Here is a 27,202-nt window from a genome sequence, read left to right as displayed (position 1 = left end):
GAAGTAAAATTTATTAGCTGGGCTCTTTCATGGCAGTAATGTGGACAAGTGGACAATGAAGTGCAACATGAGATTCATGTGAGAGGGGGTGGGGGTGGGGGTGGGATGTGGGGGTGTGAGTGGAGAGGTGTGGTGTGTGTGTGTGTGTGTTGGTGTGTGTGTGTGTGGGGGGGGGGGGGGGGGGGGGGGGGGAGTCTAAGTTTGTTTCCTCCGATACCTCTTATCCCACGCGGCTGGAGTCATTCTTGATTCCATCTTTTAATAAATTCTTGGAGAACACTGTCATCCCTTCTCTTATGATAATATTTTTTATCATATTTCTTTTGAAGCGGGATACAATGTTGAAGCTGCAAATGACCGTGAACTAAATAAATGCAAAACTGATCCAATTTGAGGTCTAAGATATATCACCAACCCCTGCCGACATGTTGGTACAAGAACACTGCATGCATCTCGCGCACGTACGGAGTCACAGTAGATGATGCAAAGAAGCAGAAGATGCAGAGGGAGTGTAGTCAAATACGTTTTGCCACGGAACAGTTCGAAAACATGATCAGACATCAGATAATCGCTTTTGGTCTCGGTATTTCATTACGAGTATGAGTATATGTCTTTTTATAAACATAAACAATGTGTTTCACCAGAATATAATTGATACAGAATACGATTTTTAAGAATGGTATTCTGTATGAAAATATGTTGTAAGAGGTGCTTAACATTTTTCTCAAGTATATAATGATTTGTCTCAATGCTTGTCATCTATCTATCTATCTATCCATCTATCTATCTATCCATCCATCCATCCATCCATCCATCCACCCACCCACCCACCTATCTATCTATCTATCTATCTATCTATCTATCTAAACTAACGGGGCTTGAATCGCTATTTTGAATATGATGGTATCGACAGTCGACCGACATTCTTACTGTAATACATGTAGTTTTGTTGCTATATATCGTTTTAGAAATAGTGAGTTTAAATGGCATAAGACTATGCACATGTGATACTGATACTGAAGCATTTCTAGCAGACTTCTAATTACATCTCTCACAAAGGCGTGATGAATATTGCAACTTCTAAGGAGGGTTGCTCTAACCGCGCCAACATCTTCAACGCGGTCAAGTAAAGCAAGCCGACACGAGTTATCTCCCTTGTTTTAGCAGGCAACCACTTCCGCATGAAACTGCCTCGCGGTCAGCAAAGTGAAACATCACATTGCTGCAACGTACAAGCTGTGACATGGGGCGATTTACTTCCAGAATCATGGAACCCGCTGTCCTTGTCAACTTTAGTGGCTTCTTGGTAATGTAGTCCATGTCGAACGACTCATATTAATATTAGTGAACCCATGGTTCCGACAGGAGCAACACTTGAATTAAACACCACGCGCTGGGTCCACAAAGATTGTTATGAAACAGAGTGAAACGGTACACCAGGTATCATGCCTCTGTCGGACAATATTGGACTTGATTGTCAGATCATCAGCAATGCGGATGTCCGTATGACACGAAACAAGAAATATGTTACATACTTCGTCATTTTCTATATTTACACAAACTAACAGTGAACGTTTCTACTCAAGTGAAGATCACAGACTCCCTTCATGCTCCCGTAAAGATCCGGGTTAAAATTCGTAACACATGCTTGTCGTGAGAGGCGACTTACGGGATAGGATGAAGTCAGACTTGTCCACTTGTTTGATTCATTTCATGTCAAGCTATATGCCGACAGTCTGTAAATAATCAAATCTAAACCAGACAATTCAGTGATTGACATTATGAGCATCTATCCACACAATTTGGATACAGTGACATGCATCAACCAAGTCAGCGAGCCTGACCACCCGATTCCATTAGTTGCCTCTTATGACAAGCATAGTTGCCTTTTACGGCAAGCATGGGTTGTTGAAGACCTATTCTACCTCGGATCTTCACAGGTCCCCCTGAACATAGTGGGGTTTTAGGCTACTTTGAACAATATTTCTATTATTTTATGCTGATTCAGCTTTGAGGAGGATCCCTGAACATAGTCCTCCTTTAAGCTGAATCAGCATACAATAATAGAAATACTGTTCAAAGCAGCCTTAAACCCCACTGATTGGACCATACAACTGCCATAAAAGAAGTAGCGAAACGTGTTTGAAAAACCAGTATGTGTAGAGGTGCATGTTAGTCCTATGATGCTGAGGCTGCTTGTACAGAATGCTCTGTTCCTGGAAAGGAGAATCATGTTATGTTCACCTGCCCCTTATATAACGATGTAAGAGAAACGTTCAGTCACCTGTTTGTTAAAGGGCCAGTAAAAGCAACTTTGCACATTTCAATACTGTAGGGCATACTTACTTACAAATGCTTGACCCAAATTATATTTGAAAAACAGTAATAACGTAAAACAGACGATAAAAAATTGACAGACAAAATTGTCCCCCACACTAAAAATTCTGCCACTGCGGGGATTCCCCTTACTGGGGGTTAAATGGGTTCCCGGCGTTTGACATACTGCGCAATCTCAATAATCATGACGATCAGACTGATGCCCAGTCTGCCTCCTTCTACCTCAGATTTTTTAATACATTTCCTCTGTTCATCCATTTGATTGTTGTCCACAACTTATGTCACCTCAGTGACAACACTAAAGATGCTTTCAGTTTTTTAGTCAGGGAATAAATGCCTGACAGGCATTTATTGTGTGGAATAGTGCCAAGGTGTTTTATTTCCCAAACAGGATGTTAATCATAAATGAATTGTTATTTTAATTATTCACAATGTCAAAATCAAGGATTGTTTCACACATTCAACAAAGTATGAAATGTTGTTTTATTTGTAGGATTAACAGAAATATCATATGTATAACAGCTAAGAATCACAAGATAGATAAACGTGGCAAACATCAGCCAATGAAAAGAGTTCTCACCATTGCTGCGGTAGCAGCTTAAGGGCACACTCCCAAATAGGTTTGTTTTGGAGGCCGATTACGGAGCGTGTGATTTCAGAACTTTCATTTGGTCATCTAAATACTTTCTACAAATTTTATTAATTTTTCTCTCTCAAAAATTGACTAAATGTATGTAGGAAAATTGATATTCGCAACAAAATCGCAAATCATATTTTTTACTTTACTTGCTCTTTGACCTATATATTTTACCTGACACGTAAAAATCCGGGGTAGAATCCCAACCCATGCTTGCTCTAAAAGGCAACTAACAGGATGAGGGTGGTCATGCTCACTGACTTGGTTGATGCATGTCATCGCAGCCAATTTGCGTGGATCGTTGTGCATGATGTCATTCACTTGATTGGTTGGTCCAGATTTGATCATTTACAGACCGCCGTCATATAGCTAGAATATTGCTGAGAGCGGCGTTAAACAACAAACAAACAAACAAACTACAGCATGACAAAACTGTACATGGAGAGATAAAAAGACAAAGTTTATAGTCCAGCGTAGTGACAGGTGACCTGTAACAGGTTAGATGATTGCAATTATTTTTTAATATGGGTGGTATGGCCTGAAATACAATAATAATCTTGATTCTTGAAATACCAAAATAAGAACACCTCAAAAGTAACTTTCCATTGAAGTTTTGAAAAGCATCTCAACCATATATTCCATTAGCAGAATTGGTGAGTTTAATTCTTTTACAGTCTCTTCCAAGAACTTTTGAGTCTACTGGTCTGAAGAGTTTTAATTCTTATACAGTCTCTTCCAAGAACTTTTGAGTCTACTGGTCTGAAGAGTTTTAATTTTATACAGTCTCTTCCAAGAACTTTTGAGTCTACTGGTCAGAAAAGTTTTAATTTTTATACAGTCTCTTCCAAGAACTTTTGAGTCTACTGGTCTGAAGAGTTTTAATTTTATACAGTCTCTTCCAAGAACTTTTAAGTTTACTGGTCTGAAGAGTTTTAATTCTTATACAGTCTCTTCCAAGAACTTTTGAGTTTACTGGTCTGAAGATTTCTGAAGTCCTTTCCATAGATTTTAGTGTTAATGGAATCAATGCTTTCCTTTGCTATGATACAGTTCCTTCAATTTCAGATATGACACAATAGTTGATAAATAGTTTGGATATACAAATTGTCAAGAGGGGATTTCCAAAATGAAACGCACAGGTTAACCCAGAAATCGGTTTGTACAGAACTAATTTGTGAAATCATAAATGACCAGACAGGATCAGTGACTTATCAATGCATTGTATTTTACTATAAGTACATGAAGGAAGGCCTAGAATTAATGTCAGTGCACTCACGATTGTCCAGAATTTGTAACGGTCAAATGACTTGAAACAGGCTTGTTTCTGTTCGTGAATCCGAAATGGTGATGGAAGCCGACAGGAACTCGGTGTTCTTCAAAAAGGAGCGAGTAAGCAAGTGAGTTGGGTACAACGCTGCTGTGAACAGTCTTCTACTTATGTCAGTCCGCTTGAAGTGGGAGAAAAGACCAAAGTGATGGAAGTCTTGGACGTTAACCACCTTGTGAAACCACCTTGTGAAACCACCTTGTGAAACTCAGGGTTAAGGGTATTGTGCTGACATATCTTGAAACATAATCAAGTCAAATCGGGATTCAAACCCACAGTCATAGGTTTTGGGCAAGCCGAGGGAGACAACTCTGCACGGCAAATTGTGGCATCTTAGATGACTGGGCCACCCGCAGCCCCCTTTTTAGATAGGAATCCAATCCTCAATGGGTGGCATGCGTTAAACCCAACTCACTCACTCACTCACTCACTCACTCGTGTATAATCTGGACAGCAGGCCTGTCGTGAGCATCCTAGTTAGGTTCACATTTGCCCTCACTCATGCATCAGTGAGAAACTGACACATGATAAAACTGTGAAATGACACAAATGTTTGCTCCATTTCTGCTCCGTGAAACTTAGGCCTTCTATTCTATAAGTTGGTGTGCTGATTTGTTTTCTGAGCCTAGTTCAGCAAGGGTGGAAACTGGACTTTTAAAGTCAGTTAACTCTCTTGCCTCGGGAAGATGCTATGGTATGTGACCGAGTAAAAGCGTTTACGTTTCGTAAAAATGGTATCTAACGAGAATGAGTGTAGTATTCTGTATTTATCACCTAATAATAATATTTTAGGAATAAATGTGAGAAAGAGTGTGGTATTATGTTTATTATCCACATTACCGGTAATTATGTATTTACACTTAAATACATAACAGCTTTCATTCATTAACAGACCAAACTGAAACCGGTTGTAAGTCCGATTGTGTATGAATATTGACACATGCCCTAATATGGGCATTGTTGACATTTCTATACATACACATTAACAACATGCTCCTGCTATTGTGTGCTGAAGATCTTTATTTAAGAATGGCTTCAACTTAGGGTAGTTCAGGCACATTGTTGTCAGTATACAAGACAGCTGTAAGAAAACTTAAGAAGTCAAACAGTGTCACACTTTGAATCTCGGAGCAACAGTCGGTTACTAGCAGCACCAGGATGCCAGCAGGGATCGGTTATCTTTGATCTGTCAGCTGAATTAATATCCTGGGTTGTTACGTGTCTGTTCCCAAATTGAAAAAATATGGTAACCCAGAAATCTGTATGTAAAAGAACTTGAAAAGTGTGAAACCAACAAACAACCAACAAACAACCAACAAACAACCAACAAGTGGTATACTATGAACAAATGTATTACAAAATTTAACTAAATTTACAAATCAATACAAATTACTGCACAACAATTACAATGTCAGTAAACAATAGAGTGGTAGTACAATATTCAATGACAGTATATAATATGATGGCAGTGGTCAGTATTAAATACAAGAATACAGTGGTGATAACAAAAATCAGTGATGATAATATATTCACCCGACAGTGGCCAAGCTTCCGAGACAGGCCTAGGCAGGGATTCATTGGTGATGAGTGATCCGCACATGAAAGCTGGTCTTAATGTGATGAAATGTGTGAGAGACGAAATGGGAGAGAAATGACTAAGCACTCTCTTGTCCCCATATATACAGCCTAACTAGCAACTGGAAATTTCTACACAGTGTCCTCACCAGTCTAGCGGCACTAGAACATTCCAGATGTTTCTATAACACAATCACCGTCCACGGTATACGAGACGTTTTCACACCAAACAAGCATCTAAATATAGTAACTTCCTGAAGACATTAAATAGTACTACATTCCTGACGACTTATCACTGTCCAAATACAATGCAATGAGCGTCTACCGAATCTGAATAGGAACAATATAACACAGTTATAATCATTGTTCAACAATAAAATACTCTACCATATAACACTGTCCATACCATTTTGGAAGAATGAAATCAGAGTGCTCCACAAACACGTTCTTGTTAACTGTTCAACCCTATACTGAAGAACAACCAACTCCAGACTGCCTGCTTATCAGTAACAGTGTCACACAAAGGGCAAGGTCACCATCAGAATAAGAAAAGACAACCATGATCTACACACAGCATTGTACGCTAGGTATAGGGAATGTTATTGTTCACATTTAGGATGTTTTGTGCCACAATATCAGAAGTCAGGCACACAGCAACAGAGTTTTCGAATGATTTGTTTCGGAACTGTTCACTTTGAGTGATCTGATCGTGCAGTCATTTGCCGTGTTCCAGGACCTGTTCGGTGTCAGCATGATCATGCCTCTCATCCTGCCCCATGCCCGCAGCCTTGGCGCCTCCACCACCGTGGCCGGGATTCTTGGTAAGTTGAGAGTCAACTCATGTTGTGTCCAGTACATGGATAAGGTGCTGATCCTGAACCTAGGCAAACCTTTTTTCAACTTTTATCGACTTGTGTGGATGTATTTGATGTCAAAAGACACTCGATCAGGTGAGATTCTCAATCTTAAGTTTTTGATAAATCACTTGAACCATGTTGTAATTGTTTGCTAGTTTTCTGTTATCATGATTATGAATATTAATTTGAAATAATAGTCAGCCAATAGGATTTTAGTACCACAAAGTTTGTTTGTTGTTTAACGCCACACTCAGCAATATTCCAACTACCGGTATATGACGTCGGTCTGTAAATTATTGAATCTGGACTGCACAGGCCAGTGATTGATCTCATGAGCATAGATCCACGCAATTGGGATACGATGACATGCATCAATCAAGTCAGTGAACCTGACCACCCGTTCCCGTTAGTCACCTTTTAAGACAAGCATGGTCTCTTTACAGCAAGCATGGGTTGCTGAAGACCTATTCTACCCTGGATCTTCACGGGTTTATTTCCACAAAGACAATATTAGCAAAAGAACAATCAATCTTTCCCATGATGGTTGATATACATCTTTTATCCTATACAAATCCCGTTGATGTTCGCTTGGGCGAGAAATATGGTTTTATGCCACTTCAGCAATATTCCAGCAATATCATGGCAGGGGACACCAGAAATGGGCTTCACACCTGTATCAATGTGGGGAATCAAACCCGGGTCTAAGCACTGGGCTACCCCGCCGTCCCGCTTTGGCAGAAAGGTCCCCAGTTCCTCGGCCATGTTTTAGGACAATTCATTATTGCCATCATGTTTACATTGTAGGGGGTGGTCGGGTAGCCTAGTAGTTAAAGCGTTCGCTCGTCACGCTGAAGACCCGGGTTTGAATCCTGACATGGGTACAATGTGTGAAGCCCATTTCTGGTGTCCCCCCACCCTGATATTGCTGGAATATTGCTAAAAGCGGCGTTAAACCAAACTCACTCACTCACTCACTTACATTGTAGGGTCTACATACGGGGCCCTTCAGCTCTTCTCCAGTCCAGTCGTGGTGAGCCTCAGTTTTTACTTCTGTCCTATCTTGTGTTTGATTTAATGATTTTAATGAGTGAACTACCTTTGATTTTCAACTGTAGGGGATTGACAACTTTAATCATAAGGGGCGGTCGGGTAGCCTAGTGGTTAAAGTGTTCGCTCGTCACGCCGAGGACCAGGGTTCAAAGCCCGACATGGGTACAATGTGTGAAGCCCATTTCTGGTGTTCCCTGCCGTGATATTGCTGGAATATTGCTAAAAGCGGCGTAAAACCAAACTCACTCACTCACACTTTAATCATATTTCCTGTTATGGGGAGATGGTTTTGAATGCTGTATGATAACCCATACATGCTTCTTCTCTGTTTCCCACTTTACACCGACATGATAGACAAGCTGGACTATGAATGATGAGCAGCATACCAATATCTGTACTCACCAACAACAAAAATGTGAATGCTGTACATGCTGGTTAATATATGAAGAATTACTCATATTCAAGTTATATTGGATTGGTTCGATGCACAATCGAACATGATGCCATGTTGTGTGAACTGACACTCATGAATGCATGTCTCGTGCAGGATTAGCATGTTAAGTTTGGAAATTATGGGCAGCATATTGTGATAAGAATGAAGACGCTGTGGTGACACTTGACTGATTGTCTGTTTTGTCTTTAAGTGGTACACATTGAGTGAGTGAGTGAGTATGGTTTTGCGCAGCTTTTAGCACTATTCAGCATTATTAAAGGAAATGGGCTTCACACACTGTACCCATGTTGGGAATCAAAACCGGGCCTTCTGCATGACAAGTGAACTCTTTAACCACTAGGCTACCCCACCGCCCCCTGGCACATCTCTTCTAAACATCAGGGATGTGAGCAGGTTTTGCCGAAAAAAGAGGAACAGTCTAGGGGGGTCTGGGGGTATGCCCCCCCCAGAAATTTTTAAAACATTTGATTGCATTTTAAGCAATTTCATACAGTTTGGACAACATTCACACCAAGAAATGTAATAAGTCAATGGCAAAAGTCAATAAGTGAAATAAACAAGATGGCAGATGCAGTAAAATTTTGAAGTTAAATCAGTACTTTAAAAAAATCGGGCATAGCTTTCGCGCACCTGGCTACCCGCCAGGTCTGGGAGCAATACTGCCATAAACTTCAACCCCCATCCCCCAGACACAAGGACAACTGTCACAAGCGTGCAATGTCTGACCCTTTCCCCATGTTGAAGCATATTGAAAAAAACTTACCTTGTACTTACCTTTTGATGAAAAAAACAAAACTCCATTGCAAACATAAGACATTAATACAATATATATCCCCATGACATGGGGTTTTGGACGATTCATAAATTTCTCGCTTATCACATGAACAACTGTAAAACATCTCATTCACTTACAGGCTAAAAGACAACTTTATCTTAAAAACAAGCCATCAGCTGACTCTGAGTATTTACAATTTCTGTGTGACGCCACATCCCACGTTATAGTGCAAGTATTCGTGACAGAAAACGTATGATGTCCGAAAACCTATGCTGTGAAAGCTCCGACCGCGCCAATTGTCCGGTTTTCGATCATATTTTTCGGAGTGGTTTTTTAAAAAACATTAATATTTTTTTCCGCGGAAGATGATTTTTTCCGAGGACTACTGTTTTAAAAAACGCGATTTTCCGCGTTTCCGCGGAGATTTCACATCCCTGAAACATACAGGGGCTTGGGGTAGCCTAGTGGTTGAAGCGTTTGCTCATCACGCCGAAGTCCCGGGTTCGAATCCCGACATAGGTACAATGTGTGAAGCCCATTTCTGGTGGCCCCCGCCGTGATATTGCTGGAATATTGCTAAAAGCGGCGTAAGACCAAGCTCACCCACTCACTCACTCTAAACATAAATTCTCCTCTTTATGTTCCTATGGTTCGCGGTTTTTTTGGCGGTGAGCATAGAATCAATTTTTCAAAAGTCAAAATAAAAGGTGAAAGATCTGATAATGCAAGTTCTTATGGAAAAACAGAAACAATAATATGGCATTTTTACCTCATAAGTTGGTTTACAGACCAACCAAAAACCCCTGAGATTATAAAATTTACAAACTGACGTGTGACCAAACAAAATATTTGGTCAACAATTGGGTGAAATGAAAAACAGTTAAGGATAATGAATATTTTTGGGGAATTTTTTTTTAGTGAAGATAAAAAATATCCCAAAAGATATCAGCCTTCTGTTCAAGGTATTCAAGGGTTTAAATGTTTCTTTAAATAATTTCAGTAATCCTATGCATTAACATTATGCAGGGGTTGGGAGGGGTGGCCTAGTGGTTGAAGCATTCACTCATCATGTTGAAGACCCGGGTTTGATTCCCCTCATTGGTACAAAGTATGAAGCCCATTTCTGGTGTCCCCCGCTGTGGTATTGCTGAAATATTGTTAAAAGTAGCGTAAATAACAACTCACCTCACCTTATTTTGCAGGGAAGGGATGGGAAGTTCTTTCCTTGCCGATGCATGTATTGAACTGCTGTCACCCGTGCAATATTGATTTGGGGACACATGCATTAGAGGGGCGGTCTGGTAGCCTTGTGGTTAAAGCGTTCGCTCGTCACGCCGAAGACCTGGGTTCGATTCCCGACATGGGTACAATGAGTGAAGCCCATTTCTGGTGGCCCCTGCCGTGATATTGCTGGAATATTGCTAAAAGCGGTGTAAAACCATACTCACTCACTCACTCACTCACTCACTCACTCACTCACTCACTCACTCACATGCATTAGAATAAAATTTCATCCTTGTAGATTTGGTATACATGGTTTGCACTGATATCATCACATGTATACTCAACCAAAAAAATTAGGGATCATGAATTTCTGCTGACGAGTCGGAAAATTTCCTTCCTTGAAAAAGTCGTTATACAAATAAGTCCAGTATTTCAGCAGTGTAAACAGGTCACCCAGCTTGAACTATTAGGAGAGAAAATAATCTACCACATTAGAGGAATTACCAGAGGGATGACTCACTTTCTTGCAAAGTCATCCGATTCTGAGATTTTGTAACCAACTTTTTCGGGTTTTAATTAGCGCATGTTTTTTCCCCATTGATCTGTTATATGTACAGCTTGCAGTGTGTGTAGTCAGGCTTATGGGGGCATCACTTGTGGGTCTTCTAGCCACAACCCATATGAAATTGCTCATCTACTTGTATAATACAAGCTCCACATAATACCACTACGCTGATTGAGTCTTAGATAGATGCAAAGTTTCAATGTCGTCTCACAAGCAGCTTGATTAAACAAAGGATCTGATTCACTGATACATCCACTCCGAGGTATTAGCGTAGAACGTTTGCCCGGCTTACATTTCCTCGTACCACCTAGGTAATGAAGTTCTCGTACACAATGCCTTGGGCTCAAGAGGTGAAGGTCACATTGGTTTCTGCCGTCAGTGTGTCGTACATCAATCGGCACATGTGTGGCTAATCTCCGCATTGACAACATGACATTTACTTTGATTGGTCTCAAACAGCAAATATTTGTCTTGATCTTAGTGATAAAAGAACATCTATTTTCGTTAACTAATTCCATTGCCCCCTGTCGTTAGTTCTGAAGAATCATTTTTGTCTTTAGTTATGATCCCATCCCTGCAAACAGTCGCCTGCATATTTCATTTACTTTAATCTACTGGCTTCTCAAACTACAGACGAGTAAAGTTATTCTCATACACTTTCTGTTATCAGTAATGAGCAGGCATAATCAAAGTTAGTAGCACACAGAGTGGTAGATCTGCTAACTTGCTTGACTCAAATTGTGACGAGATAAGACAGCTTGATTCCCTTTCATTGGAAATGTCAGACACTGACAGCATTATAGAAGAAATCTGAATCTAAAACCATCTGTGCATTAGAGGTAATGAGTTTGTGGATCTAATATTCCTCCACACTCACGACACAATGTTGACGATGACCTTGGGGATATTCTGGGCTGGGTTATCAGAGCTCTGTAGCTTCATCATTAGTATGTAGCTTTTTGTGTGGTGTGGCTTAAAAGACATTACATGGGTTGCCATACTGTCCCATAGCCAGGCCGGACTCTATATAACTCGGTTTACAAATCCACCAACTCACAAAAATTGAATTGTGAAAAAATAATAATTAAGAGCAGTTTTTTTTAATTCTACAAACCAGAAATAAGTAAAATGTTTTTGAACTCAATACTATAATTAAAACCTGCAGAAAATGTATCTAATAACTTCCAAACACAATGGGTTATGACTAATGCCTTTTCCTCCCAACTCCATGTTTTTCTACCTGCTTAACATTTTGAGGAAATAAAAAAAAAATATTTGAAATTGGAGTGTTTTTTAATATTATTTTTTCAACTAAAAAATCTGTAAACCCAACAAAGTATAGTTTTGAGCTACTCTTAGCAATATTCAAGCAATATCTCGGGGTGGGACACCAGAAGTTGGCTTCGCACATTGTACCCATGTGGGGAATCAAACCCTGGTCTTCGATGTGACAAGCAAACGCTGTAACCACAAGGCTACACTATTGCCCAGATATATCAGATATATATGATGATAGATGCTCTCTCATTCATAATGAACATATTAAGATTCATGCCGTATGCACACAAAAATGTGTACAAATATAAAATGATTTCAAGTCTGCGAGCCTCTTCCTTTGTGTTAGTTCGCTATGTTGAAACACATTTGGAAAGCTTTCCTCCCACATTAAGCTAACATGCCGTGATATAACTGGAATATTGTTAAAAGCGGCGTTAAACCCAACTCACTCACTCACTCAGTTCAACAAAATAGGTAATAAGTTAAGGATAAAACATGACTGCAAAGGTTTTGTTGAAAATGTATAACTGCGAGTGAGGTTTTGCATTTTCAACCAAAACTGAGAAAGTGTGTTTTATCAAGCTTGTGAACCGACTAAATGTAAGAAATACCAGAAAAATAAAAAAACATTGGGATACCTTATAGTGAAACTATACAGTGTGTTGTGGTATAAAAGGAACTCGATCAAACAATAGAGTTTCACTACTTTTTGTCATTAAAAAACATATCACATGAAAAACCGTGGGTCCGGGTAGTACTGTGGGTACCCGGGTCCTACTCAGTACCCACCCGCCCCGAGTACCTGAGTTACCCATCCAAGCCCTAGTGCTAACATATATGTTACCTGTAACCAAAATATTGCGACCGAATGATTCAGATTTGAAATTGTTCTGCAACCTTCCTGGACCAGGCATCTTCCCGAGGCACGGGAGTTAACTGACTTTACAAGTCCAGTTTCCACCCTTGCCGAACTAGGCTGGAATTACTGGGCTCGATCGTAGCGCCACCAGTGGCTATTACCAGTTAAGTCCCTTCTCAGCCTCTCCTATGGACCAATGAGACTCCACCTCTCGTATCACTTGCGTTTGCTTCACACAAAATGGTGGAGCCTAGTCAGGAAGATCCGATCGATAATCAAGATCTATATTGTTATAAAAGAGGTCTTACATCGCAAAGTGCATGAAATCACGTGAGCACCTTGATTAAAAACATGAAAAGATTTGGAAAATATCAGCTGACAACAAGTTGGCGGTGCACATGCTTTGCAAATCCTGCAATCGACTGAAATTTGCACGACAGTAAACAATCCAGGTTTTCGATTTCGGTGCGCGATTTTGATTAGACTATGCATAGACTCGTTAGTCCAGCCAAAATGTAACTCCATAATACCAGCCTAGTTCGGCAAGGATGGAAACAGGACTTTTATAGTCAGTTAACTCTCTTGCCTCGGGAAGATGGGAAGATGGGACCAGGTGATGTGAGACGTGTTTGTTTGTGAAGGGCAAGTGGAGCGACATGGTGGGCAGACGAGTGAGTCTGCTGGTGACTCTGGTCCTCACAGGATGTGGCTATGGAATTATTGGACTCTCAACCTCCATCTTCATCATGGTCCTGGGCAGGATACCTGGAGGTAGGTCAGGAGCAGGTCTCTGTTGAGGTGACAGATTCGTGATGGCGTATATCTGGAACAGCCAAGGTCACCGCACAGTAAATTGAGGTGCCTTAGATGACTGGGGTGCCTGTGTCTAACACACACACACGCATGCACTAATTGTTTACATGTATTGGACGGAAGAGTGAGTATGGTTTTGTGCTGCTCTGTCTCTCATTTTTTTGTTAATTATTACAAAGCTCGCTGTCTCTCTCTCTCTCTCTCTCTCTCTCTCTCTCTCATTCTCTCATATTTTTGTGTCAATTATTACAAAGCTCGCTCTCTCTCTCTCTCTCTCTCTCTCTCTCTCTCTCTCTCTCTCATTCTCTCATAATTTTGTGTCAATTATTACAAAGCTCTCTCTCTCTCTCTCTCTTTATCTTTATTACAAAGTTGGAGCATGTCAATATTTATCTGTAAATGAAAAAACAAACCCTAAATAGAATATATGCTTCCTAATGCAACTCTGGTGTTAGACCTCTAGGGCACACGTGTTGTGTTTCACCCGAAGATTAGCTCTGCTTTCAATGCGGTTGTAAGCGGATAGGTCAGGTAATTGGCACCACTCCTAGCGGGTGGACGCTGATTGGTGATTACTGAAACAAACCTGCATAGAATGGTACTTCGGTCCACTGTATACATATAGCATTATGACTCCGTGAAGATTCTTAATGATGATCTATGCTCAATTCTGAATTCTGGCTTCATGTATGTTAAGAGATTGGGAGCCAAAGTAGAATGTTTTCTGAATAAAATAAATTCAAAATACCGTATTCGACGTAATAAGCGCCTCTCTCTAATAAGCGCCCACGGCGATATTTGCTAATATATTGGCTAGTGAACAATCCCAATTAGCACCCCTTCCGATTGATCAATGTACAAAAGACTTATTTATTCGCGTATAATACGCACTCGTGTGTTATATGCACCCTTAATTATGGGCAATTAAATCCTGGAATTATATAGCTGTCGTATATAAACATTTCAGGCTATCTTTCAACTCTGTTTTTTTTTTTTTACCAAAATAATATTCTAATAAGAGCCCCCTATTTCTAATTTTGAGAGCGCCCTGGGCGCTTATAACGTTGAATACGGTATGTTTACATTTACAAAATGCTCTGTCCTTATTGAATTCAACTCTAATGTTCTTTTATATAATGATATTGTCATCGACAAAACATATGTATCAAGTATTGAGACAAACAAATAAGTATTTGAGAACTTTATGAAGATTTAAGTGATATATTTCAGATATAGAAATCAATTACACACAAAAACAATGCAACAATATTATCAGTTGATCTCAAGCAGTATATGCAGGACTCTGTGCAATAACTAATAATATGCCTTTGGCTAGCATAATCTGGTTCTCTGATTTGATATTTTAGGTGGTACAGGAGGTCTTTATTTGAATTTCATACTATTGTCTCTGATGCATGAGAATGTCAGGATATGTTTGTGTTCAGCATTAACAGAATGCCATACCATCATTCTGAAATGAGGAACATAGTGAGGGTGGTGGAGCATCTTCCTGGGGCAAGGGAGTTTATTGACCATATAAGTCCAGTTTCCACCCTTGCCAAACTAGGGTGGAATTTCATGGCATGATTGAAGGGCCACCAGTGGCTATTATGAGTTATGTCCTTTGTATGTCCCTCCTATTGACTAATCAGATTCTGCCTATCATATAACTTGCATTAGCTTCAAAGAAAATGGCTGTGCCCAGTCAATATGATCTGATCGATAAACAAGACCTATCAAATTACTTGAGACATGAAAAGATTTGGAAAATATCTGTCAGCACTTGTTTTGCAAATCCTACAATCGAAAAAATTAGCATGGCAGTTAAAAAAGCGGGGATTTCACTCCAAAATTCCAGCCGAGTTCGGCATGGATGGAACCTCAACTTTTATAGTCAGTTAACTCCCTTGCCTTAGGAAGGTGGTGGTTGAGTGGTCAATGTGTTTGCTCATCGTATGGAAGACCTGGGTTTGATTCTCACATGGGTGTCATGTACACGCCTGGTATCCCCAAGTGTCATTTGGCTGGAATATTGCGAAAAGCAGCGTTGATCTACTCTCACATGATTACTGACGGCTCAGTTGTCTGTGTACTTACGTGCAGGAGAGTAAGGGGAGACAACCATGTGTGTCTAATGACCCTCAGATGTCTTAAATTTGCTCCAAGGTCTAAGTGAAACAATTCACTGGTGCAGCCATGATACAAACCACGTTAACATATTTTATCGTAAGATGAGGTGAGGTGATGCGTCCAAGGTTATTGCACTTATATAGCGACGTGCATGCACATGTGTGTGTGGCTGCTGGTACTAGTCTGGACTGATGCCGAGTTTTAGTGCTAGCCCACTGAGATACCATGCCACAATTTACCATACCCTACTCAGAAACAGCATACTGACTCCGAGCCAACCAGTTCTTCTTTTAGCCCCTGACTGGGTAACAACAAGTACCATCTTTTAACTTCTTTTCGTATGACGCAGCTGGGGATCGAATCCCGGACCTTCCACTCTTTGGCAGACCCTCTATCACTAAACCATGGCTGTCATTATTGTAAGATGATACACTTGCTCAAATATATTATTTTGCGTGTTTGAGGAAGAGCTGTTGTACAATGATGATAATGACGCGTGGTGATAAGAAAACATGCAACTTTCTGAAAAACAACTTCTGGTTTATTGGATTTCATGCATTTCTCACCAAATTCTAGAATGCCAATGAAACAGTTAGATGCATAACGATTCATTAACTTCATGCTCTGAAATATTTATATTCAAGAAGTTTCCGCACGACTTGACATGACTGTGTATTACGATACATATCGTATCTCGACCTATATATCATATAGTGACCTTGCTGTATCGTTTCACCCCTAGCAATGCCCAGCGAGCATGTTGGTGGTATGATCCCCTGGCTGTGTCATTCAAAAAGACGTTAAAAGGTAGCACTTGTTGTTGCCCTGCCTGGCACTCAGTGAGTGAGTGAGTGAGTGAGTTGGGTTTAAGGCCGCTTTTAACAGTATTCCAGTTATATCACGGCATGTCAGCTTGATGTGGGAGGAAAGCCAGAAGTGATGCAGGCCTCAGACGTTAACCACTTCGGTGAAACCCACGAGCACAGGTATGGTGCTGACAAACCTAGAAACATAATCGGGGTGAACCGGGATTCGAAACCACAGTCATAGGTTTCTGGCATGCCCAAGGGACGCAACTCTGCACAGCGTGGGGCATTAGACGACTGGGCTACCCGTTGCCCCCCCGTCCCCCCTGGCACTCAAAAGGGGGATAATACAAGAACTGGTCGTCTCTGAGTCAGTATACTTTGTCAAATGGGGTATCCATGTTAAACTGGCATGGTACCTCAGTGGGCTTGGCACTATAAAACCAGCATTGATCCAGACTATCGTATGTGCATGCACGTCGCTATGTAAGTGCAACAATATTGAATCTGACATTAACCCGATTTCTTCACCTCACCGTAAATGTTGTGGTATTTCCAGGGATATTTAAGCACAGTCAAAACATCTCAAAGTCATATCTGGCCGACATAACATCAAGGGAGAAGCGTTCGCATGTTTTTGGACAGTTTAATGCAGCCTCAAGCATCGGATTCATTCTGGGACCAGTGGTTGGCGGCCATGTTGCAGAATGGCCTGGAGGCTTCGCTGTGGTTGGAGTACTGGCAGCTCTGACCTTCTTCCTGAATGCTGGTGGGTTGATGCTGCCCTGTATTAGTACATTGGCCACAAATAGGCAGGAAACATCAAGATAGGTTCATTAATGGCCAGATGCTGTGGATGATGAAATCATGGGATATTTTTGATTAAATGTCAGACATGATTATTTGGGGAAATTCATCTTTTTTTCTCAATATTTTCTGAAACACTTTATGAAATGTTGATTGCATATTTGAAAATAATTGGATTCTTTGTCTGTTTATTTCAAACATACAAATATAACAAAACAAACTGAAGATTTTTAAGTGTGATGACAGTGGGGCTGGGACGAGTCCAAATTTACTACCCAGGTACCCATCACCCTATTCCCCGACCCTACCCGGATACCCGCTGAAGATATCTAGAGACAGGTCATGCATACACTGAAGTTGACTGAACTTTTGTCTTTATTTTAACATTTAAAATTAGAAGGAATGCGTGTATAGTCAGACAGAAATGGGAACATTAGTGACTTGTAGTTTAACCATAGAGTTTTAGATAATCGACCCGAGTACCCGAGTTACTCATCCCAGCCCTAGATATTAGGATTATACAATATAAAGGATTATCGGCTGTGATGTAGTTGAAGTAGTGTATTTGCAAGAATTATAACGAAGTGATTGAACATGTAACGATTTTTCCTATGCTTCAGTGCCAGTGTGAGTGACAAATGTTTCTCTTCTGATCTTCACCATGGGGATTATTGGGTACAATTGATCCCTAGCAACCTATATACTCAGACCCCATGGTACCGCGGCATTCATCCTATTGCGGCATTTGTGTTTTCCGGTAGTTCACGCGGGACACGCCTCTTAGCAGCTGTCTCTTAATGCAAATCAGTAACCAGGAAGTGCACACTTCGTAAACAATTTCAATTTCCTCGGAATGTTCCGTCTGCTGTAAGTAAGGAGTTATTAATGCGTTGATACATATTTCTGGCATCTGTTGTAATATTGCCTTACCCCAATCTATCAATGGCCAACGATATAACCCGCAGTTCCCCAAGTAAACTTTCTCTCCGTTCAGCGTACATGACAAGTACCGCGATACCCTGAGGTTGCAGGCTACTAGTTGTAAGAGACGACGGACTGAATCACGTGGTCAGGTTCAGTGACTTCGTTGATAGTGTGTTATAGTACCTCAATGGTAGGATCAGTGTGCTCATGATATCAATCACTGAATTTTCTGGTCCAGTATCAATCATTTACAGACTGACGTCATATAGCTGGAATAGTGTGGCGTTAAGTAAACATCAATGAAGCAGGGTGATGGGGTAGGTCAGTGGGGGATGGGACACTCTGTCATTCACATCCCAGTCCATCCGATTAAGCCCAGGGGCGGTCAGGTAGTCTAGTGGTTAAAGCGTTCGCTCGTCACGCCGAAGACCCGGGTTCGATTCCCGACATGGGTATAATGTGTGAAACCCATTTCTGGTGTCCCCCACCGTGATATTGCTGGAATATTGCTAAAAGCGGCGTAAAACCAAATTCACTCACTCACTCACGATTAAGCCCAATCTAATTGTCCTCATGGCGTGTGATCTGGGTTAAAATATTATGTTGTTATTATTTTTATTTAAGGATATCTCCCACAGAAATAATAATATACAGAATTCACCTCTTTTTTTGTACTGAGGATGTGCATGTGGAATGAAGTGAAACTAGCGTATGAAAATTGTCTTTACTTACATTTCACGTTTTCCCATGTGAACAATTAATACAAACTAAATATTTTGCATCAGCTAAAAACACAGTATATTTTATGACAATAATGTATTTTAATCAGAATTCATAGAATTATGTTAAACATTAGCATGCTTCTATATTCAGAGTTTACTGCACTTAGAAAGTTGGTAGTTAATGCATCTTAGCCTCCTCGAGTCCACAGTTCCTCCGTCATAATGTTTGCTTGTTAGTTTTTTGTTTAACGCCGCACTCAGCAATATTCCAGCTATATGACGGCGGTCTGTAAATAATCAAGTCTGCACCCGACAATCTAGTGATTGACATCATGAGCACCGAACCACGCAACTGGGATACAATGACATGCATCAACCAAGTCAGCAAGCCTGACCACCCAATCCCATTAGTCGCCTCTTACAGGCATAGTCGCCTTTTACAACAAGCATAGTCGCCTTTTACAGCAAGCACCTACTCTACCCCAGAGCTTCACGGGCATCCTCCATCATAAAAGCAGACTAAATGATGATCAGTTGGTTAAAATCACTGTACCCAAAACATTGCATTAGTCCTCCTTGGTTATTAAGCCCATGTCTATGATGCCATGTTTTCCTCAGAACAGATTTTCAAAGTGCCAAATTTTCCTGGTTATGATGCCATAATTCCATAATGGTAATAATATAAGTTGTATCAGGATCACGAGGAGTACATAGGTTTTATACCATGAGTTTGAGGCATAAAACCCTAACGCTGGACACATAAAACCCCATGTACCCCTCGTGATCCTGCTACAGTGAAGATATCTTACCAACATGTTTTATTATGACATTGTAAAATATTAAAACAAATTCAAAATTGATAGACAACAGCTGTTTTCGATTGAGCTGAGGTTAACTTGTGTTTTGTCTTGTGACTTTCATTGTCTCGGAAAAAGCGTTTAAGCGGGATATAAGGGATTTATTCTGCCTCTCAGAAATCCATGTGCAGCCTGACTTGCTTATGGCGGGGTATAAGGGATTTATTCACCCGCTGAGAAATTCGTTTCCATCCAAGGCGGGACATCATTCTGACATGGAGGTGTGATAATGCCATGTATATCATTGCTTTACAGCTATCATGTGGTTCTTCCTGCCTGTGTCTAAACAATCAGCACATCCTGAAACATCCCGAGAGGACTCTGTGTCGCGAAAGAGCGGGGAATACTCCTTCAACCTAAACGAGATGCTCCGATCCTTCCGAGCCATCAGTTGGCGCCACCTGTGGGACCTGTTCCTCATCAAGTTCCTGGGGGGCTTTTCAGTCATCCTGTTCCGATCCAGTTTCAGTCTCATGACGCAGAGCGAGTTCAATGCATCGCCACGGATCATTGGCTATTTGACCTCCTACAGTGGGGCTGTGTCTACTCTTTGTGGATTCTTTATAGGAAGATTAGCAAGATATTACGATAATGATGGTAAATTATATTTTCACATGGTAGTCTTACAAGTAGTGACATTATTCAGCCTGACAGCCTCACCCAATTTAGCATGGATGGCAGTGTGGTTGTGTCCACTGAGTATCGTCACGTCCGTCATGAGAGTGTCGGCAACTGCGCTGACAATTCAGAAAGGACGAGACGAGGACAGAGGGGCCCTGATGGGGTTCAGTCAGAGCCTCATGTCCATTGCAAGAATGTTGGCGCCTTTTGTTGGTGGTGTTGCCATGGAGATAAGCCCACGAGGACCACTACTTATTGGGACATGTGCCGCAGCTTTATCGCTGATATTGCTAATTCTCAGACCTCAGGGAGACGAGAAACAAAAAGTGAAACAGTCTTAACCATGCTCGTGTTTTAGAGGAAATTCAGGGACCAGTATTCGTTGGTTAGTTGGTTGGTTGTTTAACGCCGCACCCAGCAATATTCCAGCTATATGACGGCGGTCTGTAAATAATTGAGTCTGGACCAGACAATCCAGTGATTAATGTCATGAGCATCAATCCACGCAATTGGGATCGATGACATGAATCAACCAAGTCAGCGAGCCTGACCACCCAATCCCGTTAGTTGCCTTTTACGACAAGCCTAGTCACCATTTACGGCAAGCATGGGTTGCTGAAGACCTATTCTACCCCAGAATCGGACCAGTATTCTTTACTGCTATTTTTTACTTCTACATATCAGACTGAAGACAGCCTTTTACTGTCTTGTTTGTTTGTTGTTTAACGGTGGCGGTCTGTAAATAATCGAGTCTGGACTAGACAATCCAGTGATAAACATCATGAGCATCGATCCACGCAATTTGGATACGATGACATTCATCAACCAAGTCAGTGAGCCTGACCATCCGATCCTGTTTGTCGCCTCTTATGACAAGCATAGTCAGCTTTTACGGTAAGCATGGGTTGCTGAAGACCTATTCTACCCTGGACCTTCATGGGTCGCTGTTTATCAAAACCGAATGGATTAGAATGTATTGGATAATGGAGGGTGTAATTCCGTCGTGTCCCAGGATGAGTTATTCAAGCAAATGACTGAAAAGTAATACATACTTGCTCACTCACTTGTTATATTGCTATGTTAAAATGATATACTCCACTCTAATGTTACCATATCACCCATAATAGTTGCCAGGCATCTGATACATACTGTAAATCGTGAAATTAATGCGTCTCCAAAAGAATGTGACCACTGACCCCTAGCCAATAATGCGACTCAATATGAATGCGACACACACACACACACACAAGAATCAGTGGATCTATAATCTATATGTAAAGAAAATGTCTTCTGTCAGGTATACAGGAGAATCCTCACCTTAATCCAACCTGACCTTAATCCAATCACACACCAAATAGCACCGCTTATTAGCGCTGAGTAGAGTACTTCCGCTAAAACAATACATAGTGTTTTCCTAAGAACAACATATACTTTTTGTGTTTATTCTGATAACTGGCATCAAGGAAGTTCACAGGAAATACAATAATTGAACCCACTCAAGTTAAATCTTTGGCCCCAGCACTGACAATTCACAGGATGTAATTACTGCTTGAATGACATTGTTTATATACTTGTTACAAGTGCTGCTCAATAAACAGTGATGTGGAATACATAGTTGTTTGTTTTTAGCGTATGTCTAAGTTGGTATTTCTGCTAACCAAAATGTCTTATTGTTGATATAAATGCGATGTTTATTAATGCGAGCAAAGACCACTCGCATTTTCTGCATTTAATTCACGCTCGCGTTAATTTCACGATTTACAGTATAGGTTCTAGTACATGAATTGTACCCATTGAAAAACATAGTATGAATACTCTCATACCTATGGCATAGGTGGATCGGGGGGTAGGGTGGTGGTCCCATCCAAGGAACTTCAACAAGTGCAGCTTCATTTTAAGTAAATTGATCATAAGTTAACAATTCAATCTGCAGCTCTCTCCTAGTTTCATGACATATCTCAGAATCCCTATCAAAGTGTGTGTAGTATCTAAATAAATTCTAATGATTCCCTGGCATTTGATTGGCTAACAAGCAATTCTTTTTGTGTTTTGATTTATGGAAACAAAGACAAATAGGCCACACCCACAAATGGACTTTCTTAATTGTCTGACAATAGAATGGGCGGGGCTTGTGTTGTTATTGCGCTGAATTAGGTCACTGATTTTGTATTGTCTATTTTTTGTGTGTTAATGACTAAATAAGCAGACTGTGAAGTTATTATTGTTGCTGTATTTATTCATAAGAATATCAATATATGTATAATTAAACCAAAAAAACCCGGTGTGTACACTTTTCGTAAATACACTACACAGATTTACACCATATGCAAACTGTTTTTTTACTTTTATTCCTGCATAAATGCAAAAAAGTAATCAAGTCAAATCCTAAATATCCCTTGAAATAGAAGAAATATGGTACTTGGGTTGACTCCACATGATTGAGTGAGTGAGTGAGTATGGTTTTACGCCACTCTTAGCAATATTCCAGCAATATGACGGCTGGGGACACCAGAAATGGGCTTCACACGCTGTATCCATGTCGAGAATCATGACAAGCGAATGCTTCAACCACGAGCTCACCCGACTCCACGTGTGTCCTGGTGAGTCATGTAAGAAGGTGCATACTTATAAAGCAACAGATACAAACCCTAAGGCATGCACAAAGGCCTTCATTATTACCCCGGGAAATGGATCAGTGTACACTTGATTTCCATGGTAAGCGCCCTGAACACAGTATTTAGGGGAGTTTTAATTCCTCTGTAAAACGGAGCGGACAGTCATCATGAGGAGTATCCATTCCAAAATTTGTTCAATATAATGATGTTTACATGTACATGTCAGATTATTTTTAGATTTTCTGGCAGTTTCAGCAATAAACTATTGTACATATCAGTTGGGTTTTCTTTTTCCCATTATTCATGTGACTAACAGTGGGTACTTAGGGACCAGTCATTTATTATACGGGTGGGTGGGGCAGAGGGAATCAGGGGAGGGTCACAAAAAAGTATGAGTGAGTGAGTATGGTTTTACGCCGCTTTCAGCAATATTCCAGCAATATCACAGCGGGGGGACACCAGAAATAGGCTTCACACATTGCACCCATGTTGGGAATTGAACCCGAGTCTTCGGCGTGATGAGCGAACACTTTAACCACTAGGCTAACCGACCACCCCCAAAAAAGTATGAGTGTCTGGGGGAGGGGCACCAAAATTATCCCACGTATATGGGGAGGGTCAAACGCCTCTGACCTACCCTGTCATAAGTGACAAGTCCCTTAAAACAGCAGGTGTAGTTACATTTCTAATTTTGTTGTATTTTTCAGTCTGTAAGCAAAATATAACAAACATGCTGTGTATGTAACATTTATTTATTTTTAGTAAATGATAAAAAATGTTGAGTAATGTTGACTGCCGGTTTACAAAGAAAACAACGATGTCTCCCTGCAGTTGGTGTCCTCCAAGCATCCAGGCTTAAATCACATCTACCTACAACAATGCAACAGTCATCCTACTTCAGCATAAACTACTGATGGAATATAAAGGGAACACTGTTGAGCGAGTGAGGGAGTTGGGTTCTATGCTGCTATCAGCAACATCACAGCGACTGGCACCAGAAAAAGTCTTCACATGTTGTACCCTTGTGAGGAACAGGAGTTCAGTGGTTGACTGTAGTTTTTTGTATTGTCCACAAAGTGTGAGAGAGGGAGTTTGATTTATTGCTGCTTCGAACAGTATTTCACTTATATCTGCATGTCAGCTTGATGTGGGAGGAAAGCCCAAAGTGATGCAGATCTAAGAAGTATACCACTTTGGTGAAACCTGCGAATCTGGTGCTGGCAAACCCAGAGAAAGATTATGTGGCCGTGAATTGAGCACACCAGACACCAAAATCTGTGAATTTACTTCACACAGCAGGAACATAATTTGAAGTTTTCACATTTTTCAATCAGTATTATATCACACTTTATGTGAGATGGAGTTCTTTTCTTAACATAATGGTCATGAAAAATAATTGCAAAAACCTGAGGACCTTATAACAATAAGTCAATAAATACTGGACTATTAACTAGGGCTGGCTAAAAAGATTGATAATCAGAACTATCCTTGATGTGGAGAAATTTTAAGTAAGTGAGTGAGTGAGTTGGGTTTAACGCCACTTTTAACAGTTTTCCAGTTATATCGCGGCGTGTCAGCTTAATGTGGGAGGAAAGCCTGAGGTTATGCAGGTCTTAACCCACGAGCACGGTGAAACCCACGAGCACGGGTATGGTGCTGACAAACCTAGAAACATAATCGGGGCGAACCGGGATTTGAACCCACAATCATAGGTTTCTGGCGTGCCCAAGAGACGCAACTCTGCACAGGGAATTGCGGTGCCTTAGACGACTGGGCCACCTGTGCCCCCAGAAATTTTACGGATTATCGATATGTAAATTGTGTCATCAATAATATCTTACATAATTCTATTGTGATGAAGTAAAGTCTTAATTTACCGAAGCAGACTTGTTATGTCCATTGCAAAAGACGGAAAGCAACTGATTTTGTTATATCTGAAATGTCCACAAAGTAAACCATGCATAAATGTGTCACCACTCAACAGTGACGTGAAATATGTTGTGTTGTCTGAGCTTTTAGCATATTTGCACAAAGTTACTTTCTCAATATTTATCGATAATTGATGGATATTTAGTAAATGAGTATCGATCACTAAGATCGATATCCATAGCCAGCCCTAATTATAACATATCTTTGAGAGTGTCCAACATTACGACATGGTGATGTGCAGATGCCATACTGCTAATAATTGTTATTTGGGTTTTGTATCAAAACACAATATGCACCTACAAATTACTGATCACATCTAGCTTGGAGACTCTTCACAATTGACATCAGTAGACCAACAATGCTTATAACCATGTACAAATATGCAACCATGAAGGAAAACTTTATTATGACACAATTTTTTTCTCATCCAGTTACATATTGTTTGTATTATGAAAATAAATAAGCTTCACACTTTTCACAAATAACTTAAACAGAAATGTACAATGTCACAATTGTATCACAAACCTGTTTGTTGTCTTCTATATACAGACACAGCTTACAATCTGCTGTACATAGAACCCATGTATGTAAACTTTCAACAAACACTAATAGTGCTTCTTGGCAATGCTAAGTTGCCTCCTCGCCTGAAATATAGTTTCACCTCTGATATGTGAATAATTAATAACCATGGTACCAGTTTCTTACTACAGATCACTTGTTTATTACAATTAATTCAACACTGATAACTTCCTTTTTATGAAGAAAAAGCAAAAATAAATCAAATTCATGTGAAATGAGTCATTATGATCAAACAAGTATGTGAAATCTTGGTAGAACAGACTTGAAAAGACAGTGGATCAAAATATATCAGCAAAACAGCCAGTTATATTACTTTGCTACGGACCACGAAGCTGAATATCACAACTGAAACCTGCGTTGCATAGTGAGTCGGTCAATAATGTGGGATACTATCATAAATTTGGAAAATACTTAAATCTGATTGGTCAATCAGAAGTCTCCAATCACAATCATAACTTCTGATTGAAACTTTCGATTTGATTACTGCATCACCATGGATGATAATACTCAATGATAGGGATAATCAGATAATCAGCCCGAAGTGATGCAGGTCTCAGACGTTTACCACTTCGGTGAAACCCACAAGCACGGGTATGGTGCTGACAAACCTAGAAACATAATCGGGGTGAACCGGGATTCGAACTCACAGTCATAGGTTTCTGGCGTGCCCTAGCAACGCAACTCTGCACAGCGAATTGCAGCGCCTTAGACGACTGGGCCACCCGTGCCCCCTGTCATGGAAAGATAAACATAACCCTACCAAAGTGTAGTGGTATATTAATGTGTCACTTCCAAGGTTTCACAGTATACATTGTGACATGATCACTGTCGGTGTGGAGTTCAACCTTCAAACTAAGAACCAACTCAAACCAAGAGTTTGCACTTAACTTTCCCCTGTAAGAAAGTTGGTTCCAAATTCAAATGAGCGCTAGCAAATCTACACATTCCACAGTTCTTCATTAAAACAAAGTATGTTCATCTATTAAACAGTGTCCAATATTTTGGTCATGCAGCATGTGTCACTTCTTAATTGAGGACAGACAGTCCAGTTGACAGATCATAGATTTGTGTACAGACTTGGTGCTGTCATATCATTGCCTTGGATTCAAACACACAAATAGGTGCTTCAACTTCCTGTGCTAAGGGACATAACTCCACACAGCGAGTTAAGAACCTTCAACCACTTGCCATCTGATTCCTCTTGTATTATGACCTCATTGAAATGTGCATCACTTATTTGTAGTTAGCTTATTAGAAACTCACACCAGCCTATCTGATCCATCAAAAAAGGGCTTGTGAAATGTCACTGACCCAGTCAGAAAGTAAATCTACCTTTATCAATTCATCTTCAGTAATTGTTGGAAGTAACTGTTGGCATCCTCCCAAGGCAAAGGAGTCAGCTGACCATAAAAGTCCAGTTTCCACCCTTGCCCAACTAGGCTGGAATTTCTGGGCTCAATT

At 40.5% G+C, this 27,202-nt stretch overlaps 1 protein-coding gene across 1 annotated transcript; it reads left to right on the top strand.

The window, feature by feature from the left end:
- The first annotated feature begins 1,171 nt into the window (after positions 1-1,171).
- LOC124147652 (major facilitator superfamily domain-containing protein 9-like) lies at positions 1,172-21,126 on the top strand. The gene is made up of 6 exons (XM_046518333.2): positions 1,172-1,306; positions 6,610-6,697; positions 7,720-7,763; positions 13,580-13,709; positions 17,247-17,456; positions 20,253-21,126. Exons 1-6 carry the CDS (start codon positions 1,244-1,246, stop codon positions 20,957-20,959), a joined length of 1,242 nt encoding a protein of 413 aa, XP_046374289.2. The 5' UTR covers positions 1,172-1,243; the 3' UTR covers positions 20,960-21,126.
- The last annotated feature ends 6,076 nt before the right edge of the window (positions 21,127-27,202 follow it).

Source organism: Haliotis rufescens, unplaced genomic scaffold (assembly GCF_023055435.1).
Source record: "Haliotis rufescens isolate VD_foot unplaced genomic scaffold, xgHalRufe1.0.p SCAF_32, whole genome shotgun sequence".
In the NCBI taxonomy this organism is placed as follows: Eukaryota; Metazoa; Mollusca; class Gastropoda; order Lepetellida; family Haliotidae; genus Haliotis; species Haliotis rufescens.
This window is presented reverse-complemented; position numbering and strand designations above follow the sequence as displayed.

Excerpts from the sequence above, each read along its gene's own strand:
- LOC124147652 (XM_046518333.2), top strand. The coding sequence starts at position 1,244 with ATGGGGCGATTTACTTCCAGAATCATGGAACCCGCTGTCCTTGTCAAC. Across the intron at positions 1,307-6,609 it reads TCAACTTTAGTGGCTTCTTG|GACCTGTTCGGTGTCAGCAT; the intron begins GTAATGTAGTCC and ends GCCGTGTTCCAG. Across the intron at positions 6,698-7,719 it reads CACCGTGGCCGGGATTCTTG|GGTCTACATACGGGGCCCTT; the intron begins GTAAGTTGAGAG and ends CTTACATTGTAG.